Source organism: Myodes glareolus, chromosome 24 (assembly GCF_982192425.1).
Source record: "Myodes glareolus chromosome 24, mMyoGla1.1, whole genome shotgun sequence".
Lineage (NCBI taxonomy): Eukaryota > Metazoa > Chordata > Mammalia > Rodentia > Cricetidae > Myodes > Myodes glareolus.
Window position 1 is genome coordinate 41,589,111 of NC_142049.1, and position 15,071 is coordinate 41,604,181.

Below are 15,071 nucleotides of genomic sequence, written 5' to 3' on the forward strand. Positions count from 1 at the left end.
CTGGCTGTCCTGGAACTCACTATGTAGACCAGGCTGGCCTCTGACTCATAGACATTCACCCCTATTTGCCTTTTGAGTACTAGGATTAAAAGCAAATCTTGCCACAACAGGCCCTATTTTTAATTTTTTGTATTATTTTAAATAAAGCTTTTTATGTTTCTAAAATACAGAAATAGGCCTGAGAGTAACAAACACGATCTCACCACTGAATATTTCATTGTGAAGACCTCAGTCTTACCTTGAAATTCAGGAAGTAAGCAACTCTTATCCAAAGAGTTAAACAAAATGTAAACAAGTTAACGTATGTTTAAAATTACACATTCATTTGGGAGCATATTCATCTTCTTCAGCATCCAAGAAAAGCACACACTTTGCATAGCTACATGAGGTGGCACACAGGGACATGACAGGACATTTGGCTGCAAAGCTGGACCTCTGATGATGCAGGCATCCATCCACACTTTCTCACAGGTCATCATCCTCATCCTGGAGGGCAGACATTTGAGCAATCTCTAAATCTTAGGTGCACTGTGCTGCCAAAGCTGGGTCCATGACCACCTCACGAGGGGTGGGGCAAGAGCAGACATGGCAACCAACTTAAAGTTAAGATCTCCAGTGAGCTTTCTGGCTTGCCAGAAGAAGGACTTTTCAAAGTTGTCCTTACTTTGGCAGAAATGTCTCAGGGCTGAAGACTCTCCTTTCAGTGGAAGACAATAGATATTGCCTTCATTTCCTTCTTTAATAGGCATTTTGTTGCCGTACAACACAATGGGGATGTTTTCACACACACACACCCAATCTCTATGCCAATTAGGTTTGTTCTCACAAGTAACTCTTGTCACAGCAAACATTATAATGGAATACTAGGCTTGGAGACAGTAGCCATCATGCAGGCCCCAAACTTCTCCTGCCCAGCTGTGTCTCACACATCAAACTTGATAGCTCCTCTGTTGACATGGAACACAAGGGCAGACCTCCACACCCAGGGTGACTACATACTTCTTCTCAAAGTTACCCAACAAGCGGCACTCATGAATGCTGTCTTTCTGATGCAGCCGTCACCCAAAAGGATGAACTTGAATGGGACCTGCAGTTCTCCCTATGCCCCTCATTTATTTTTGACTCCTGTGGATTGAGGAAGAAGTGATGAGCATAAAGTTTGTAAGTGGATTGATTCCGGAGGGCTCAGCCCATAGCTTCAGATCTACCTCAGAAGACTGCTTCTTTATTCTCTTTTTTTTTCAGTTAGCCACTTCATACATGAAGATTCATAAATTTCCACAATGTGTTTCCAGGATGTTCCAAGGGATTTCAGAATATTACTGGCTGCAAACATCAACCATATGATTATGAATGTGGTTGAGAAGAGATTCTATACAACAAAGAAAATATGATTTAGAGAAGAACTGAAAGTACCACATACCATGAGGAAGCAAGGCTTTTTCTCATGAAAGTAAGTGTGGTTTACCATTTCAAAATCTATTAGTGATTCCACTCTGCTCATAGGTTAAAGGACAAAACCATTGACCATCTCTGTGGATGCAAAGTGAATATTTTTACAGATCTATACATCATTTCCTACTTAAAACTGACATGGAATTCTGAAATCTGTACAACACATAGAACACAAGGAACGAAGGGCAGCACTGAATTTAATGGCAGAATTATAGAGGCCTCTCCAAAAACGATAACTCAAGGTGGACTCTGACCCTGAGGTTGACCAGGATGAGACTAGAATCCTAGCCTAAGCAATAAGATAACACGAAGAAACACAAGATTCAAATATTGAGGGAGAGAGATGAACATCGTGATTACTTTAGGATGATAGAATTGTTTGGATGAACTATATAGCAAGACTAACTATTAAGAGGTTTCTGGCCTTTTGGGTTTTTCTTTTTATCTATTTTTATTATGAAGGCTCTGGGCACAAGGAAATATGCAGACCCCTAGGATATGTTAATCACCCTGGTTGGGTAAGAGTATAAGTGTTTTTTACTCTAACAAGTTCCAGAGATAGTCAAAGATAAAGGGAAGGGATTTGCTTCAGTCTCCATTTTAAAGGCTTTACTTCTGATTGGTTGTGTTCACTGTTTTGGCCCTGTGGTCAGGTATCCCCTTGAGGAGGCAGCACATGACAAGCCCTTCACCTCACAGTCCGGATATGAGAGAGAAGGGGACAGATGGGGCTCTCAGTGTCTCACTCCAGGGTAGTATGCCTATGGGAAGTCCTCCCTCCAGTCTCCAATTCTTATAGGTCCCCCCTGCTCCAAAAAGCTCCATGGGCTGGAGATAAACCCTTTAACATGGGACATCTGAGGACATTCTAGATGCACATTACCATAGCAGTTAAGAGAGGGAAGTCAGATGACAGCAAGCTCTTTAACACACCTGGAAATAATGGCAGGTGGGAGATGTCAAGGCCAGGGCTGTGGTTTCTCCCATCCAAAACTCAGCATGGTTGTGTTGTAAGTGGTGCCTCAGGGAAGGATACAGGGACTGCATTGCTCATCTGGAGAGCAGGCTGATATAAAGGTGGTCCAGCTCTCTCAACTGACTCTCCTGCTTCCTCATTGTCATGTGATCTCCCTCCCAAGAACTCCTGCTACTCATGGGGCTGCTGCTGTAGGGGAGCCAGAGGGCCAATTGACAGGCCAAGCAGATGGGGGTCACTCAATCATAGGCTTTTACCTATCAAAATCTGTGACCGAACCAAAGTTCTTCTTTTAAATTAGTCAGCCTTGGGTATTTTATTCAACAACATGGAGCAAACTAAGACAGCAAATGGAAAGAAAAGTCATGTATTTGTTATGTAAGCAAAAGAAGAATAAATGAGATAAATATGCTTATCTCACTATGTTCCTCTATGTTTCTCTAAGGTAGGTTCAGTGTTGTAAAGGCAATATTTCTCAAATTAGATCATAAGTGTAATTTAGTAAACAAACACTGAGATATGTTTGGTTAAAACATAATTTATTCTAGAATTAATTTCTAAGAAAAAAATAGAAAGAAACAGTCAATATCTGTAGAATAAAAACATAATGTAAGACAGTTACAGACAGTCCTGTAGTTTATGTAGTTAGCATAAACTACAGGACTCCAGAGACACCCCCAAATGTGACCCTGGGGAAGGTAAGGCTGCCTCAGAGAACAGAGAAGAGAGTGTATAGTACCACAACAGAAAGGAACCTTTTACACCACCAGCAACAATAGGCAGTTGAAATACTGTGACAATTAACAATCCACTTAGAAGCAAAAGGGAAGAATGAGAAAGAAATATTACAGCATGTTGTTTTGTCATCTTGGGGTACAGTTGTTCTTTCTTAGTGTATAAAAAAGCCTCTGACTGACAGATTTGACTGGGCATAAATTCTGAAGTATGTGGAACAAACGACAGCTATAGAGAGTTAACAGATGAGCAACAGACACAGAGGAAGTTGTGGGAGAAATGTCTGTATTCTGTCAATCATGTTTTAAATAAACGCTGATTGGCCAGGCAGGAAGTATAGGTGAGAACACCAGACAGGAAGTAGAGGTGGTGCAATGAGAACAGGAGAATTCTGGGAAGGAGGAAGCTGATTCCTCCCACTCCTGCCCAGATCACCGCAGCAGCAGGATGTGACCTGCCAGCTGAAAAAGGTGCTGAGCCATATGGCTAAAATAGATCAGAGTAATGGGTTAATGTATGTCATAAGAACTAATAGGAAGCCTGACCTAATGGGTCAATCAGCTTTATAACTCACAGAGATCCACCTGTCTCTGCCTCCCCAGTGCTGGGATTAAAGGTGTATACCACCACATCCAACTAGTGTCTTTCTTTCTTTCTTTCTTTCTTTCTTTCTTTCTTTCTTTCTTTCTTTCTTTCTTTCTTTCTTCTTTATAAAAAAGAAAGGCGGAAATGGTGCAGGAGAATTTTCTGTATTCTGTCAATCATGTTTTAAATAAATGCTGATTGGCCAGGCAGGAAGTATAGGTGGGAAAACCAAACAGGAAGTAGATGATGAAGGAGAAGAGGAGAATTCTGGGGAGGAAGCTGATTTCTCCCACTCCTGCCCAGATCACCGAAGCAGCAGGATGTGATCTGCCCCACTGAAAAAGGTACTGAGTCACATGGCTAACATAGATCAGAACAATGGGTTAATATAAGCTATAAGAGTGAGCAAGTAGCCTGAGAAAATGGGCCAATCAGCTTGATAACTTATAGAGATCTCAGTGTGATTTTCTTTGGGACTTGCTGGTTGTGGGGTAGCAGGTGGTACAGAAACCCCAACAAGCAGGCCCTCTCATGTTACAGAAGCCGACACTTATGTTACAGGAAGTATCACTGATGCCTGAAACTGACAGCAATTCGTTTCTAGACTGTAAGGGCTTGATAGAAACTGGACCAAAGGTATTGGGTTTGTTAAGGTGATGCTTGCTGACATCATAGGCAGACCTCCAACCTCACTGTGACTCTCAGCTAGATGATCACCCAGCAGCTCTTCTCCAGTGATCCAGAGACCTGGATGGATTTTCTGTCATCTTATGTGGTTCCCAAGACTGAAGTTGGGTACACAGCAGCACTACATTGGCATGACAAGAGTCTTCATATTTGACCCAGCTGAATGGGCTCTCATTTCTAAATAAATGTCAAGCCAATGGTCCCACAATGAATAACAGTCAGTGTGTGTAAAATGAGGTCACAACAGAGAAACTCTCACCCTTCGGCCTTTCAGTTATTGTAAGATATTGAACAAGTGTGTGTCAAGGGTATCAGGGACAGAGTCTGCACCCTTATGCAGTGTGTCCAGAGCATACTGGGAACAAACCCTAGATAACCCATACCTGTATCACTCAGTCTGCTCTATGATAGACTATAGGCTGGGGGCAGGGGATATAGGAGCCTTTTTATAGATGAAGTGTGTGTAAGAATTTTTTTTTCATTTTGAACACATTTTACACCTTCTATGGCTCTTCATCATTGACAAATTTCTTTGGGGACTGCAGGCCTTCTCTCTGGCCCAAGAATAAAGCCTATCACCATGGAAATCGGCTGTTGCTTTCCCACCTCCCCACCTACCTCTCACTACACCTTCTCCTAGCCCTAGCCCCAGAGCCCCAGTGTGAGAACCACTGGTGACTCTTCCAGGACATTTCCTCCAGACTTTTGAAATCATGGGCTTTTTGTTTTGTTGTCTTGGTTTTTTTTTTATGTGAAAAAAGGGCCTCTGTGCCCGGCTCAACTTACATACTAGTCAAGTTTACTGCTTCTCCAGAAAGTTCGAGGTCAAATGTCATTGAAGAACATTGCCTGACTATCCTTCCTTCTCTCCCTGACCACATTACATTTCCCAGCCATCCAGTCTTCCTTCCTCTTTCAGGTTGTTTCAGAACTTCACAGCTTACTTCTCAAAAAACAAAACAAAAACAAAATGAAAAAGGAATAGAGTCCTCTCTTCCACCCAGTGCTCTCGCATCAGCTTCCTCTTCCACCCAGTGCTCTCCCATCAGCTTCCTCTTCCCCCAGTGCTCTCCCATCATGCCCATTCCTTTTATTTTCCATACCACCTGATCGACCATCAACTCCTCTTCCTCAGACATGGACTCATGCTTGCTGCTACCAGTTCTGACCTTGAATTACTCTTAACTCCATTACTCTCAACACTTTAATTCCTAGATGGCTAAGCAAGCTCCAGCTTAAGCCCTGGAACTTGTAATACCACTGACTCAAAAGTCATAGCCTAAGGGATAGAGAGATAGCTCAATCAAGAACGTATGTGGGTGAGGTTGATCGTCCAAACCCATGATAAAAAAAGTCATGTGTGGTGGTGCACATGTTAAAGAGAAAGGCAGAAATGTGGGACCTGTTGGCTACCAAGCCTAGTCTATTTGGTGAGATTCAAACCAGTAACCAATGGTCTCTCTCTCTCTCTCTCTGTCTCTCTGTCTCTCTGTCTCTCTCTCTCTCTGTGTGTGTGTGTGTGTGTGGTGTGTATTTGTGTGGTGTTAGGAGAACACCAGTTGATCCCCAACGTCCATGTGTATGTGAACATGTACACAGTTACACTGCACTAAAGGAAGCAGAAAGGCTGCAAGGAGCCATGATAGTGGGAACTAGGCAGCTTGGGCTAGAGTTTCAGTTTTCCCTACACCACCTCTGTGCTTTTCTGCCTCTCCTATACTCCTATAGGCTGACCTCCTGTAGGCTGTACAATAGGTTCTCTTATGCACAGATTCCCAGTTGGTTTAAGCCAATAAAAATGGTGGTGAGTTTGAGGTAGGACACAGATCAGGATAATTAACATCTCCAAGTCCCTCCTATGTGGCTCCAGGTGGGTGGTGGCTCCTAAAAGGCTGCAGCTTCTTTCTGGATGTTTCTTCCACAGCCATGACCACAGCTCCAGCTCTATTCTTGAAATTTCTACCAACCACAAGGTGCTTCTTCAGCATCCAGAACAGTCTTGGCAGTGCCTGAGTGCTCAGTGTTTCTGTTTTCATTAGCTGTGAAAGTCTGGGGGCCCCAGGTGTAGAAGGGGTACCTCCTAGACTATCCCCCTGCCTGAAGACACTGGGCTGCCTCCAGAAATGGCTGTGAAGTGGTGAGGACCAATGCTCCAGTGGTAGGGCACTTTCCTATTATACACAAACGCTGGGTCAGATTCCCCACACTGCACGTACCAGGTAAAGTCCCAGCACTCAGGAGGCAGAGTCAGGAGCCTCCACCACACAGTTCTGTGGTTTTCAGTCTTCCCAGTGATGTGACCTTTTATACACTTCCTCAGCTGTACTGCCCCCGATCCTGAAATGATTTCGTTGTTATTTCACAACTGAAAATTTACTACTGTAATGAATTATTCTGTAAATATTTGTGATTTTTTAAATAAGCTTAGGTGTGAACCAAGGTAGAGAACCCCAGAAATAGTAACTTCAAGGCAGTGTGGAATAACATGAGAACCTGTCTGAAAGCCAAAACCAAACCAAAGATGTCCCCTCTTCTACCCATAGACAGAGCCCTCCTCCTCAGGTAAATTCAGGCCCTCTGACACACAATATATGGGGTTATTTTCCCTAGTGCCCTCAGACTTCACTGCTCTGAGACTCAGGACACCTCCTGCACCAGTGGGTGTGTCCAAGACACAGATGCTTCTGCTCCTCAGTGACCACAGAATAGCAGGACAGGTGGTCTCTGCAGGTGTGGATTCAGAGCATGAAGTTGGGGCCACACCGGTCAAGACTTACCATGGGGCCTCAGTGTTGTTTCTGTCACTGATATCCTGAAGTGAACTCAGAGGTTGCATCACTCCTGACCTGTGCTTGGCATCCCCAGGGAGTCACTGGGGAAACATGGGACATATTCCAGCCTGCCATTTTCCATTGCATGGTGAATGTTCCCCAAGTGATCTAGAGGGAAGAGAGCAGAGATGCCCAAACTCTCAGCTCTCCAGGGACACCTGTCCCAGGACTTGGGGGGCAGATGCAATACAAGTCTCCAATCAGGATCTTATTACCTGTTACTGTTTCCTGGCTTACAGTACTGAAGGGTGAAGCTACAGGGGGTCTCCAGGAGAACAGGCTCAGTGCTCACAGGATGCCACCTGATCTCCATCACCATCAGTGCTGCCATCAGGAGCTGCACTAAGGCAGCTGTTGCCCAAATGTCAATGGTCAAGGGGTTGACATCCACTGGGCATTGATCCATGGCTTCTACCTATACCTGGAAATTTTTGGCTTATAGCAGTGACATTACACTTGATTAAAGAATCTGGATTAAATGTGAAAAGTAAGAAATTGACTTTTTATTAATAAAGAATAAATTTTTCTCAAAAGAAGCTTTTAAACAATAGTGAACATAAACAATGGATAAACTATGAAAATTATGGTACTAATAACAAGAATAAATAACACCAAAGTAGCAAAACCAAAACCAAATGAACCAGAAACAAAAATCTAAAACAAAAATCAAACATAAATAAAGCTAATTAGCATATATCACTGCATATTGGTAGCATCTACTACACCAACTACAGGCAAGTGCTTGCCTAAGAGACATGCTAGCGAGGTGATCAGGATTTGTAATGGCTTTTTCAAGATGTCTGGATCCATTCCAACTAGGAGCTTCTAAGTCATATTCTCCTCAAGGCAGAGTCCACTTGCTGGTAAATGAAGGCTTTTGAGTAATTATTGTCTCAGGATGTCTGTATCTCAAGTATATTTTTGATGCGTTCTTTTCTTCTCTAGAACTGAGTCAGTGGACACACAGATCAGATTGGGTGTGATCACCTGGAGATCAGTTAGAATTTCTCTCAGTGGTGAGTTCACAGGTACAAGGTGAGTGTCTTTTTGTCTGTAGGCCTTGATCCAAAAATGAAGAACATGTGTTCAATTGTTTGTGGCTTACTATGGCTTCCTCAGGTCTCTCAAGTGGTATGATCAAAAAAAAAAAGAAAAGAAAAAAAAAAGGAATCAAGGCCCAGTATCAACCATGCTGGGTCAATGTCTTGGCAAAATCAGAACCGATTCCACGTGGGTAACCAAAATTGAAGAAGAATGTGCATCCTTAGAATTCAGTATTGCTGGGGAGGGGGCTCAGCATGTGGCTCATGCTGGAGATCCTTCTGCAGGCGGCTCTTGTCCTGGGCTGTGGCCTGTTCTAGATGAGTTTGCGGAGTTTTGGATCTGGAAGAGAAAAGAAGTTAAAATACAGGCTGATGGGGACCTGCCATGTTACCTGTGAAGATGCCTCCTCAATCCACCTCAGCTCTGCTGGACCGTGAATTTTGTCTTTTGACTGATGTCATTGTTGGTAGTCACAAGGAATAAGATCCCAGAGTAGATGGGCCTAAAACTTTGCTCGGTCTTAAACACAAATCATAATTTCAAATAAACACTGTTGATGTCCTTTCTACTAGAAAGAATAGGGTATTCTACTATAATTCAGGGATATTATTTTGTAAAGAACAACAGTATATTTATACTATAGTCAACAGCACATGAGAAATACACGAGTTGCACATGAGTTATTCATCATTTCATGAATAGCCTTATACTGCCTGTAGCTTAGGTCCCTGCACAAGGATGTGAGGCTAGCTCAGTCCTCATGCCCAGAAGGAACCTTGACTATGAACAACATGGAGATAGATCCTGTCATGCTAGAGCAGTATTTCTTGAGACATGTGCCTGAGAACGTTGTTCCTGTCAGGGCTCTGGGACCAAACAGAACCTGGTGCCTTCCTTGGGACTAGACTGGGAATCTGCATCCTGGCTTTGGGAGTCGGTTACAGAACACACCTGAGAGGGTTCTGATCCTCCCTGCCGCTGAGTCATCTGCCTGGGTTCATCCTGAGAAGTCCTTAACTGTTTCTATCCAGAGAACACTTTTCACAGGAAATGGACAAATGTTATAGAGAGTAGTGTTAAAGTCAGAAATCTCTGATTTACATGGGATTATTCCAAATTAAAACGCAAATTCTACCAGGCTCTGTGATGCACAGCTTTAAACCCAATGTCTTGAAAGACTGAAACAGGCAGTTCTCTGTGAGTTCAGGGAAAGCCTTCAGAGAACATAGTGTTCAGAAGGGAGGAATAGAGACCAAATTCTACGGACGCCCTGGGTATCAAACACAATATATACTGGACAGAATTTCTTGTTGACTGGACCAGCTCAGTTCTCTGAGGTCTTCTTTTCCTGGCTCTAGCTGCGAGCCTCAGAGATGGATAGAACTGATATTGACCCCAAGTCCATGGGACCCCCCCCAGCCTCTACCTTCTCTTCCCAGTCTGGGCTCCTACCACATCTGAGAGACCTGAAAGTGATGCTGCAGCTTTTTGACCAAGTGCTTTTCCTGTGTGACCATTTCCCTCTGCTTCTGCAGGAACTGAAAGCTTTCTTCCAATCTCTTGAGCTCCTGTTCATTAGAAAATTGTGGGGTTTTTTTTGAGGGTTGTAGACATTCAAACAAATCTAAGAACAGACAAAGGACCCCAATACCGTGTTGGTCAACTAGGCAGGCTAAACAAAAGAATCTGGGGGAAGGAAGAACCCCTCTTTGTGGTCAGGACTGACAGAAACACAGTGGTCTGCACTAGAAAATGAACACATGCTTGATGCACCACAACACCCACATCCTTACATTACACACATACACAATCACACACACACACACACACACTCACACACTCACACACTCACACACACACACTCACACAAGAAAACACAAACATACACTTGCACTCAAATCCCCAAGGAGTGAGTGTTAAAGAAAGAGAAATATGGAGAAAGGGGGTTGGAGAAAGAAACATCATGGTCGATGAACAGTAGAGTTTAGAATAACCATACCAGTTCTTTCAGAAAAGTCTCAGAACTCAGCCATAATTCCTTGGGAACTAATATTATTGCGGGAAATGTGATTTGTTTAGACAGACTATATTGACATGGTTAGAGAAATTCTTCCATAGAGGCCCAAATTCCCCACCTTCCACCACTAGCTTGTCAAAAGCCCTGAGATGATCATCCAATCAACCATGCATTATGGTCTGGATGGGAGAACAGTTTAGCACCACACCCAGAAAACAGGGCTGACAAGTTGATACTCAGGGTTCTGTCACTGTGAATCAAGATTTCAGAGGAAGCAAAGAGAACACATAGGGATGCAGGCAGAAAAGAGAAGTACACAGGCCACCCACATCCGTGAGTATGAGAAGTAATGGCAAAAGGATCTCTGACTTGTAAACTGCTTCCCACCTGTGATGTAACGTAACCCCCACCAAACAAATGAGCTGCAAGACCCTAAACTCACTCACTATTAGCTCTGTGCCTAGAACAGTCATAAATACATGTACATGTGTGATATGTTATTGACCCATCTCCTTCACTGAATTGTGCTTTGAGCAGAGCAGTAAGGAAGGTTTGCCCATATTTCAGTTGTTCATAAGACTCAAACTTCCCAGAAGTCCTTGTGCACGGAAACTGCAGGGAATGCCTGGATAGCATGAGGTTGGTGGCAGGAAGGGAAGATGGAAGAATAAGCTGATGGGTTAAACACTGGTGGTTGGATGGGTAGAGAGGCACTCAAATGGGCAAATGGTACCAGAGCTTAGCCTGACTCAGTTGCCTGTCCCTACCTGTTGTTGCTGGATTTTGAGGTAGCTGATCTCTTCTTCTTGATCATTATGGATCAGTTTCAAATCCTCTAGGTGGTACTTCAGCACGGTCCAATCATTCTGCAATTTCCTTTCCTCCTGCCTCAACTCATCCACCTTCTTCTTTAGCTGAGTCCTTTCCATCAGTAGTCGGCTGTGCAGATCCCTGGAAACACACGTTGCATAGTAAGGCCAGGCCAACCTTCTTCTGCTACCTCTGATTTCCCGGAACCAGCACCCAAAAAGGCCTCATGTTTCCTGGTAAGTAGCTAAGAGTCTGATAGAGTCATGACAGCTCCACTCCAAAACCCAAATGAGAGAACAGGTAATGACAGAAATTATCAAACTGCCATTGTAAACTCCAACACCTAAAAGGAGCCATGTCCTTTCAGTAGAACGAGTAGTTCCCCAGCTGGCCTAACTGTCTATGGTGATGGGGAAACATCAGCATGTAGTGGGCAAATACCCTCCATGGGAGGACAATAGACCTAAGGTGAGCATATTCTATCTACAGGTTCCTCAGATCCCAGACATGTAAAGAATGGGTCTGAGCTCCAGATATCCTGCCTGCCTGACATTCCCCTGAGAGTGTAAATACCTTTTCTGTCTATTGGCTCCTGAGGCCCTAGGAAAATGGTAGTAGGGGCTGTCAGTCATTTTCACACTTAGAAAAACTGAGACCAAAAGACACAAATCCAAAAGCTGCTTCCTATACAGTAAAAGTCTAGAACCAGAGTTGTGGGATCTTCATTCGTAGAAAAAGAAGTCAGAGATGTCCATTCCACAAGTTTTGTGATCCATGTCCAGATGGTTACTTACCTATAGAAGACTGTCTCCATGTTCAGTGCCTTGAAATTCTCTAAGGTCTTGGTGTTCTCATTCTCGACATTTTTTAACTCCATCATGATCTGTTTGTGATCCAACTTTGCCATCTCATACAAAGCATTTGGCTTGTGCTTCTTGTAGGGACTAGAAAACAGGAGAAAATATCCCATGAAGATAGGCTTCAATGATCACGGGAACTCAAGTTGTATCCTGATCTACCATAGCCCAGTGGGTGCAAGATTCTGTGTCCTATGTAGTGGGACTTTCTGGTGCTTTTAAACTGGTTATTCTGGCCCCAGAAGAGCTGAGCTCCTCCTGAGATGGATTGTGCCATGACATCATGAGCTCACTCAATTGGACTAGACTGTCAGTCTAGTTCTCTAGGCTACCAGGAGTCTCTGTCACATGTCTCAGTACACCAGACATTGCAAATACATCTCTCCTGTTTCAGAACACTGATTCTGAGTCCTGGTTGACAATCCATGAACAGTTAGAGCACATCATTCTGGGTTTGAGTCCTAAGAACGAGGCAGTGATATTAACTCCCCTAGGGATTCCTAGGTGCCACCAAGGTGAGCATGTGGGACACAAGCAGTCCTGCTTTAAGTGGGGCTCCCAGGGCTCAGCACTGGCATCTTATGGACAGTGGGAGAAGATATCACACATGTCCACATGAGAGAGTGAGAGAAAGAGAGAATAAGGGGAGCTACAGTGTCACAGAGGGTCAGCATCACCCATTGGATGCTAAAGAGATGCACGGAGCCCTATTGCCTAAGAGCATAATGGGCAAAACTAGAGAGAACCTGTGACGAGCCCCAGCACTTCCAGGTATACACTGAGATGTCCCGTGTCTAACCAGGCCCCTCCAGCTGCTACAAGGGGCTTCCACAACACAATCACATGCCAGGAAAGTAGAGATTCCCCACAAACTAACAGCAGGTAGTAGTAGCTCATGCAAGCCACCTTTGCAATTCATGTTCTCTCCAAATACATGCTCAGAACTACACGGTACTTGCCTCAATCCCTGAGTTGTGTGACTGAGACCAGAGGCCCTGCTTTTCATTAGGAGAGAGCAGAAAAGTTAGAGGTCACATCTCATGGCCCCTGACATTCAAGGTCTGCCTGCCCCCTGAGAGGAATTTAGGACATGTGGTTTGTCACAGCTTCCTAGAAACCAAGACCTTCCAAAAAGAAGGTGTGGGTGACATTGCTGACAACCCCATGAAGTTTGAATCAATGAATACCTATTGTCCACGGCTCCTTCAGTGAGGATCATCAGCCAGTCTTTCAGGTTATTTCTTTCCATGGTTATCAGTTGCAGCTCTGTGGTCAGCCTCTCCTCTTCCTTCTTTATCTGTTTCTTGCTTAGGAGCGTTGGATTGGATGCTGGCTCCATATGGGTTTCTGTGTGTAGGTGGGAAAAAGACATAGGAGATGGACAGACTATCCTGAGTTCCAAACAGAAAAATATTTCTGGAACCCAGTGACAACCAAAATATACTAGTCCAGGTTAATATGCCTCCTGTGTAAATTTCAACACTTTCATCATGGTAGAGATGTAAGCAGCCAGGGTTTTCCTCAGTCTCCCTACATATTCGTCAGTTGACTACAGCGACCACCTCTTCAGGCATATTCATAGGAGCACAGGATGAGGCATGGTCCTGACCCTTGAACTCTACTGTGATTTAGAAGCCAAGAGAAAAATGAGAGAGTGCACAAGCGCTAAGATATTATGAAGAACCCGCGTCTCAATGCTGGTCACTCTAGGCCCATGACTGTGGATTGGAAAGTCATACAGGTGAACATGTATGAACATGGTCAAGAGACTCACCAAGTCACCCATGACAGCTCAAATCATTGAAGTTGACAGTCAGTAGCCATTCCCTGATGTGGTCCCATAACTCTGTTAGAAGTTTGGTCACCCTCTGATCTAACTGCCATTCTCAGCTGCTCATTGATAACCCTAAGGGGTCGCTCTCAAGAAAAGGAGGTTAGAGGAATTCTGCTGAGCCGACTGCTGAGCACCCTGAGGATGAAAGGTCTTGGCCAGGAGCACATTTGTCTTTATGGGAACAGTGTCAGTTAGCCACTAAACACAAAGCAACTGATATAGGTGCCCAAATTTGGAGACACATTAGTCCCTTCCTGCCTCCTGCTTGTCTCTTTCTGTCACAACATTACACCCCAAACCACAGCAAAGGTGAGAGATAGGTGGTGGTCCCAGAACAACAGCCTTGGCTTTCTCAGCCTCTGGCTTAGGAGATGGACAAACTAATGTCCTGGAATCCTTGACTTTCAGGAAGTATGATAAGCAGGGATGTCCATTTTCTCCTCTGAGGCTCCAGTTCCTCAGCCCCATTATTCAATAGCCCACCTCAAGTGCACCTCCTATAGCAATCTCCCCATGACTCACTGGGCCTTTTCCAGAAGTGAACAGCAGCTTCCTTCTGCCCCTCTCTGGTCTTTCGACCTTTTCCATTCTGTCTCCCAAATAGGCGATGCCTCAATCTTGAGAACATGACTAATGCTCTACCCTCTAGGGACTGACGAAAGTCCTAATGGCAGTTGGTGTTGCTATAGCACAGGTGACATCACGGGATTCCAAGAGATCTCCAGGATACAATGGAATGTCCAGAGATGGGACCGCTGATGTCATGGTGAACACCATCTGCCACCCTGCTAACAAGATTTCCTAACTGACCCAAAGCCTAGCTTACCTGTCCATGAGCATCTTGGGAACAAAGAAGAAGCCATTCATCACCTCTTCTTCCAAACCCAGTGTCACCTTGGCTTTATTGGAAGATCCATGACCTTTCCCATATTGAAAACTGAGCTAATATTTCAAAAGATTGCTGAAAAAAGTCTCATTTCTTTCTCAAAACCCTGTACTAATTAATATGTGGAGTTAAATATTCTCAAGAAATTACTTTAAGATGAACTTAAATGAGGAAAGATCACCTTCCACAAGTTACTGTTAAAAAGCACATTAAGGAAGAACCTGTAGGCTGTTTACAGTTTGAGCCTTGGGTTAAGGGTGCAGTCATGGAAGCCACATGCTTAACTCTAGGAAATTTCCCTTGGATTACTAAGCACATATACAATACCCATCAGGGTGTTGGCAAAAGTGTGAT

General features: G+C 44.0%; 1 protein-coding gene and 1 pseudogene across 1 annotated transcript; both read right to left on the reverse strand.

Annotated features, from left to right (window-relative positions):
* Positions 1-465: 465 nt before the first annotated feature.
* On the reverse strand, positions 466-851 carry LOC125397760 (GTP-binding nuclear protein Ran-like; annotated as a pseudogene).
* A 7,018-nt stretch (positions 852-7,869) lies between these two features.
* On the reverse strand, positions 7,870-14,479 carry LOC125397759 (disks large homolog 5-like). The gene is made up of 6 exons (XM_085682997.2): positions 14,354-14,479; positions 13,185-13,344; positions 11,935-12,084; positions 11,098-11,281; positions 9,780-9,881; positions 7,870-8,652 (listed from the first exon to the last, which is right to left on the reverse strand). The coding sequence occupies exons 1-6, from the start codon at positions 14,457-14,459 to the stop codon at positions 8,575-8,577; spliced, it is 780 nt and encodes a 259-aa protein (XP_085539123.2). The 5' UTR covers positions 14,460-14,479; the 3' UTR covers positions 7,870-8,574.
* Between the last annotated feature and the right edge of the window lie 592 nt (positions 14,480-15,071).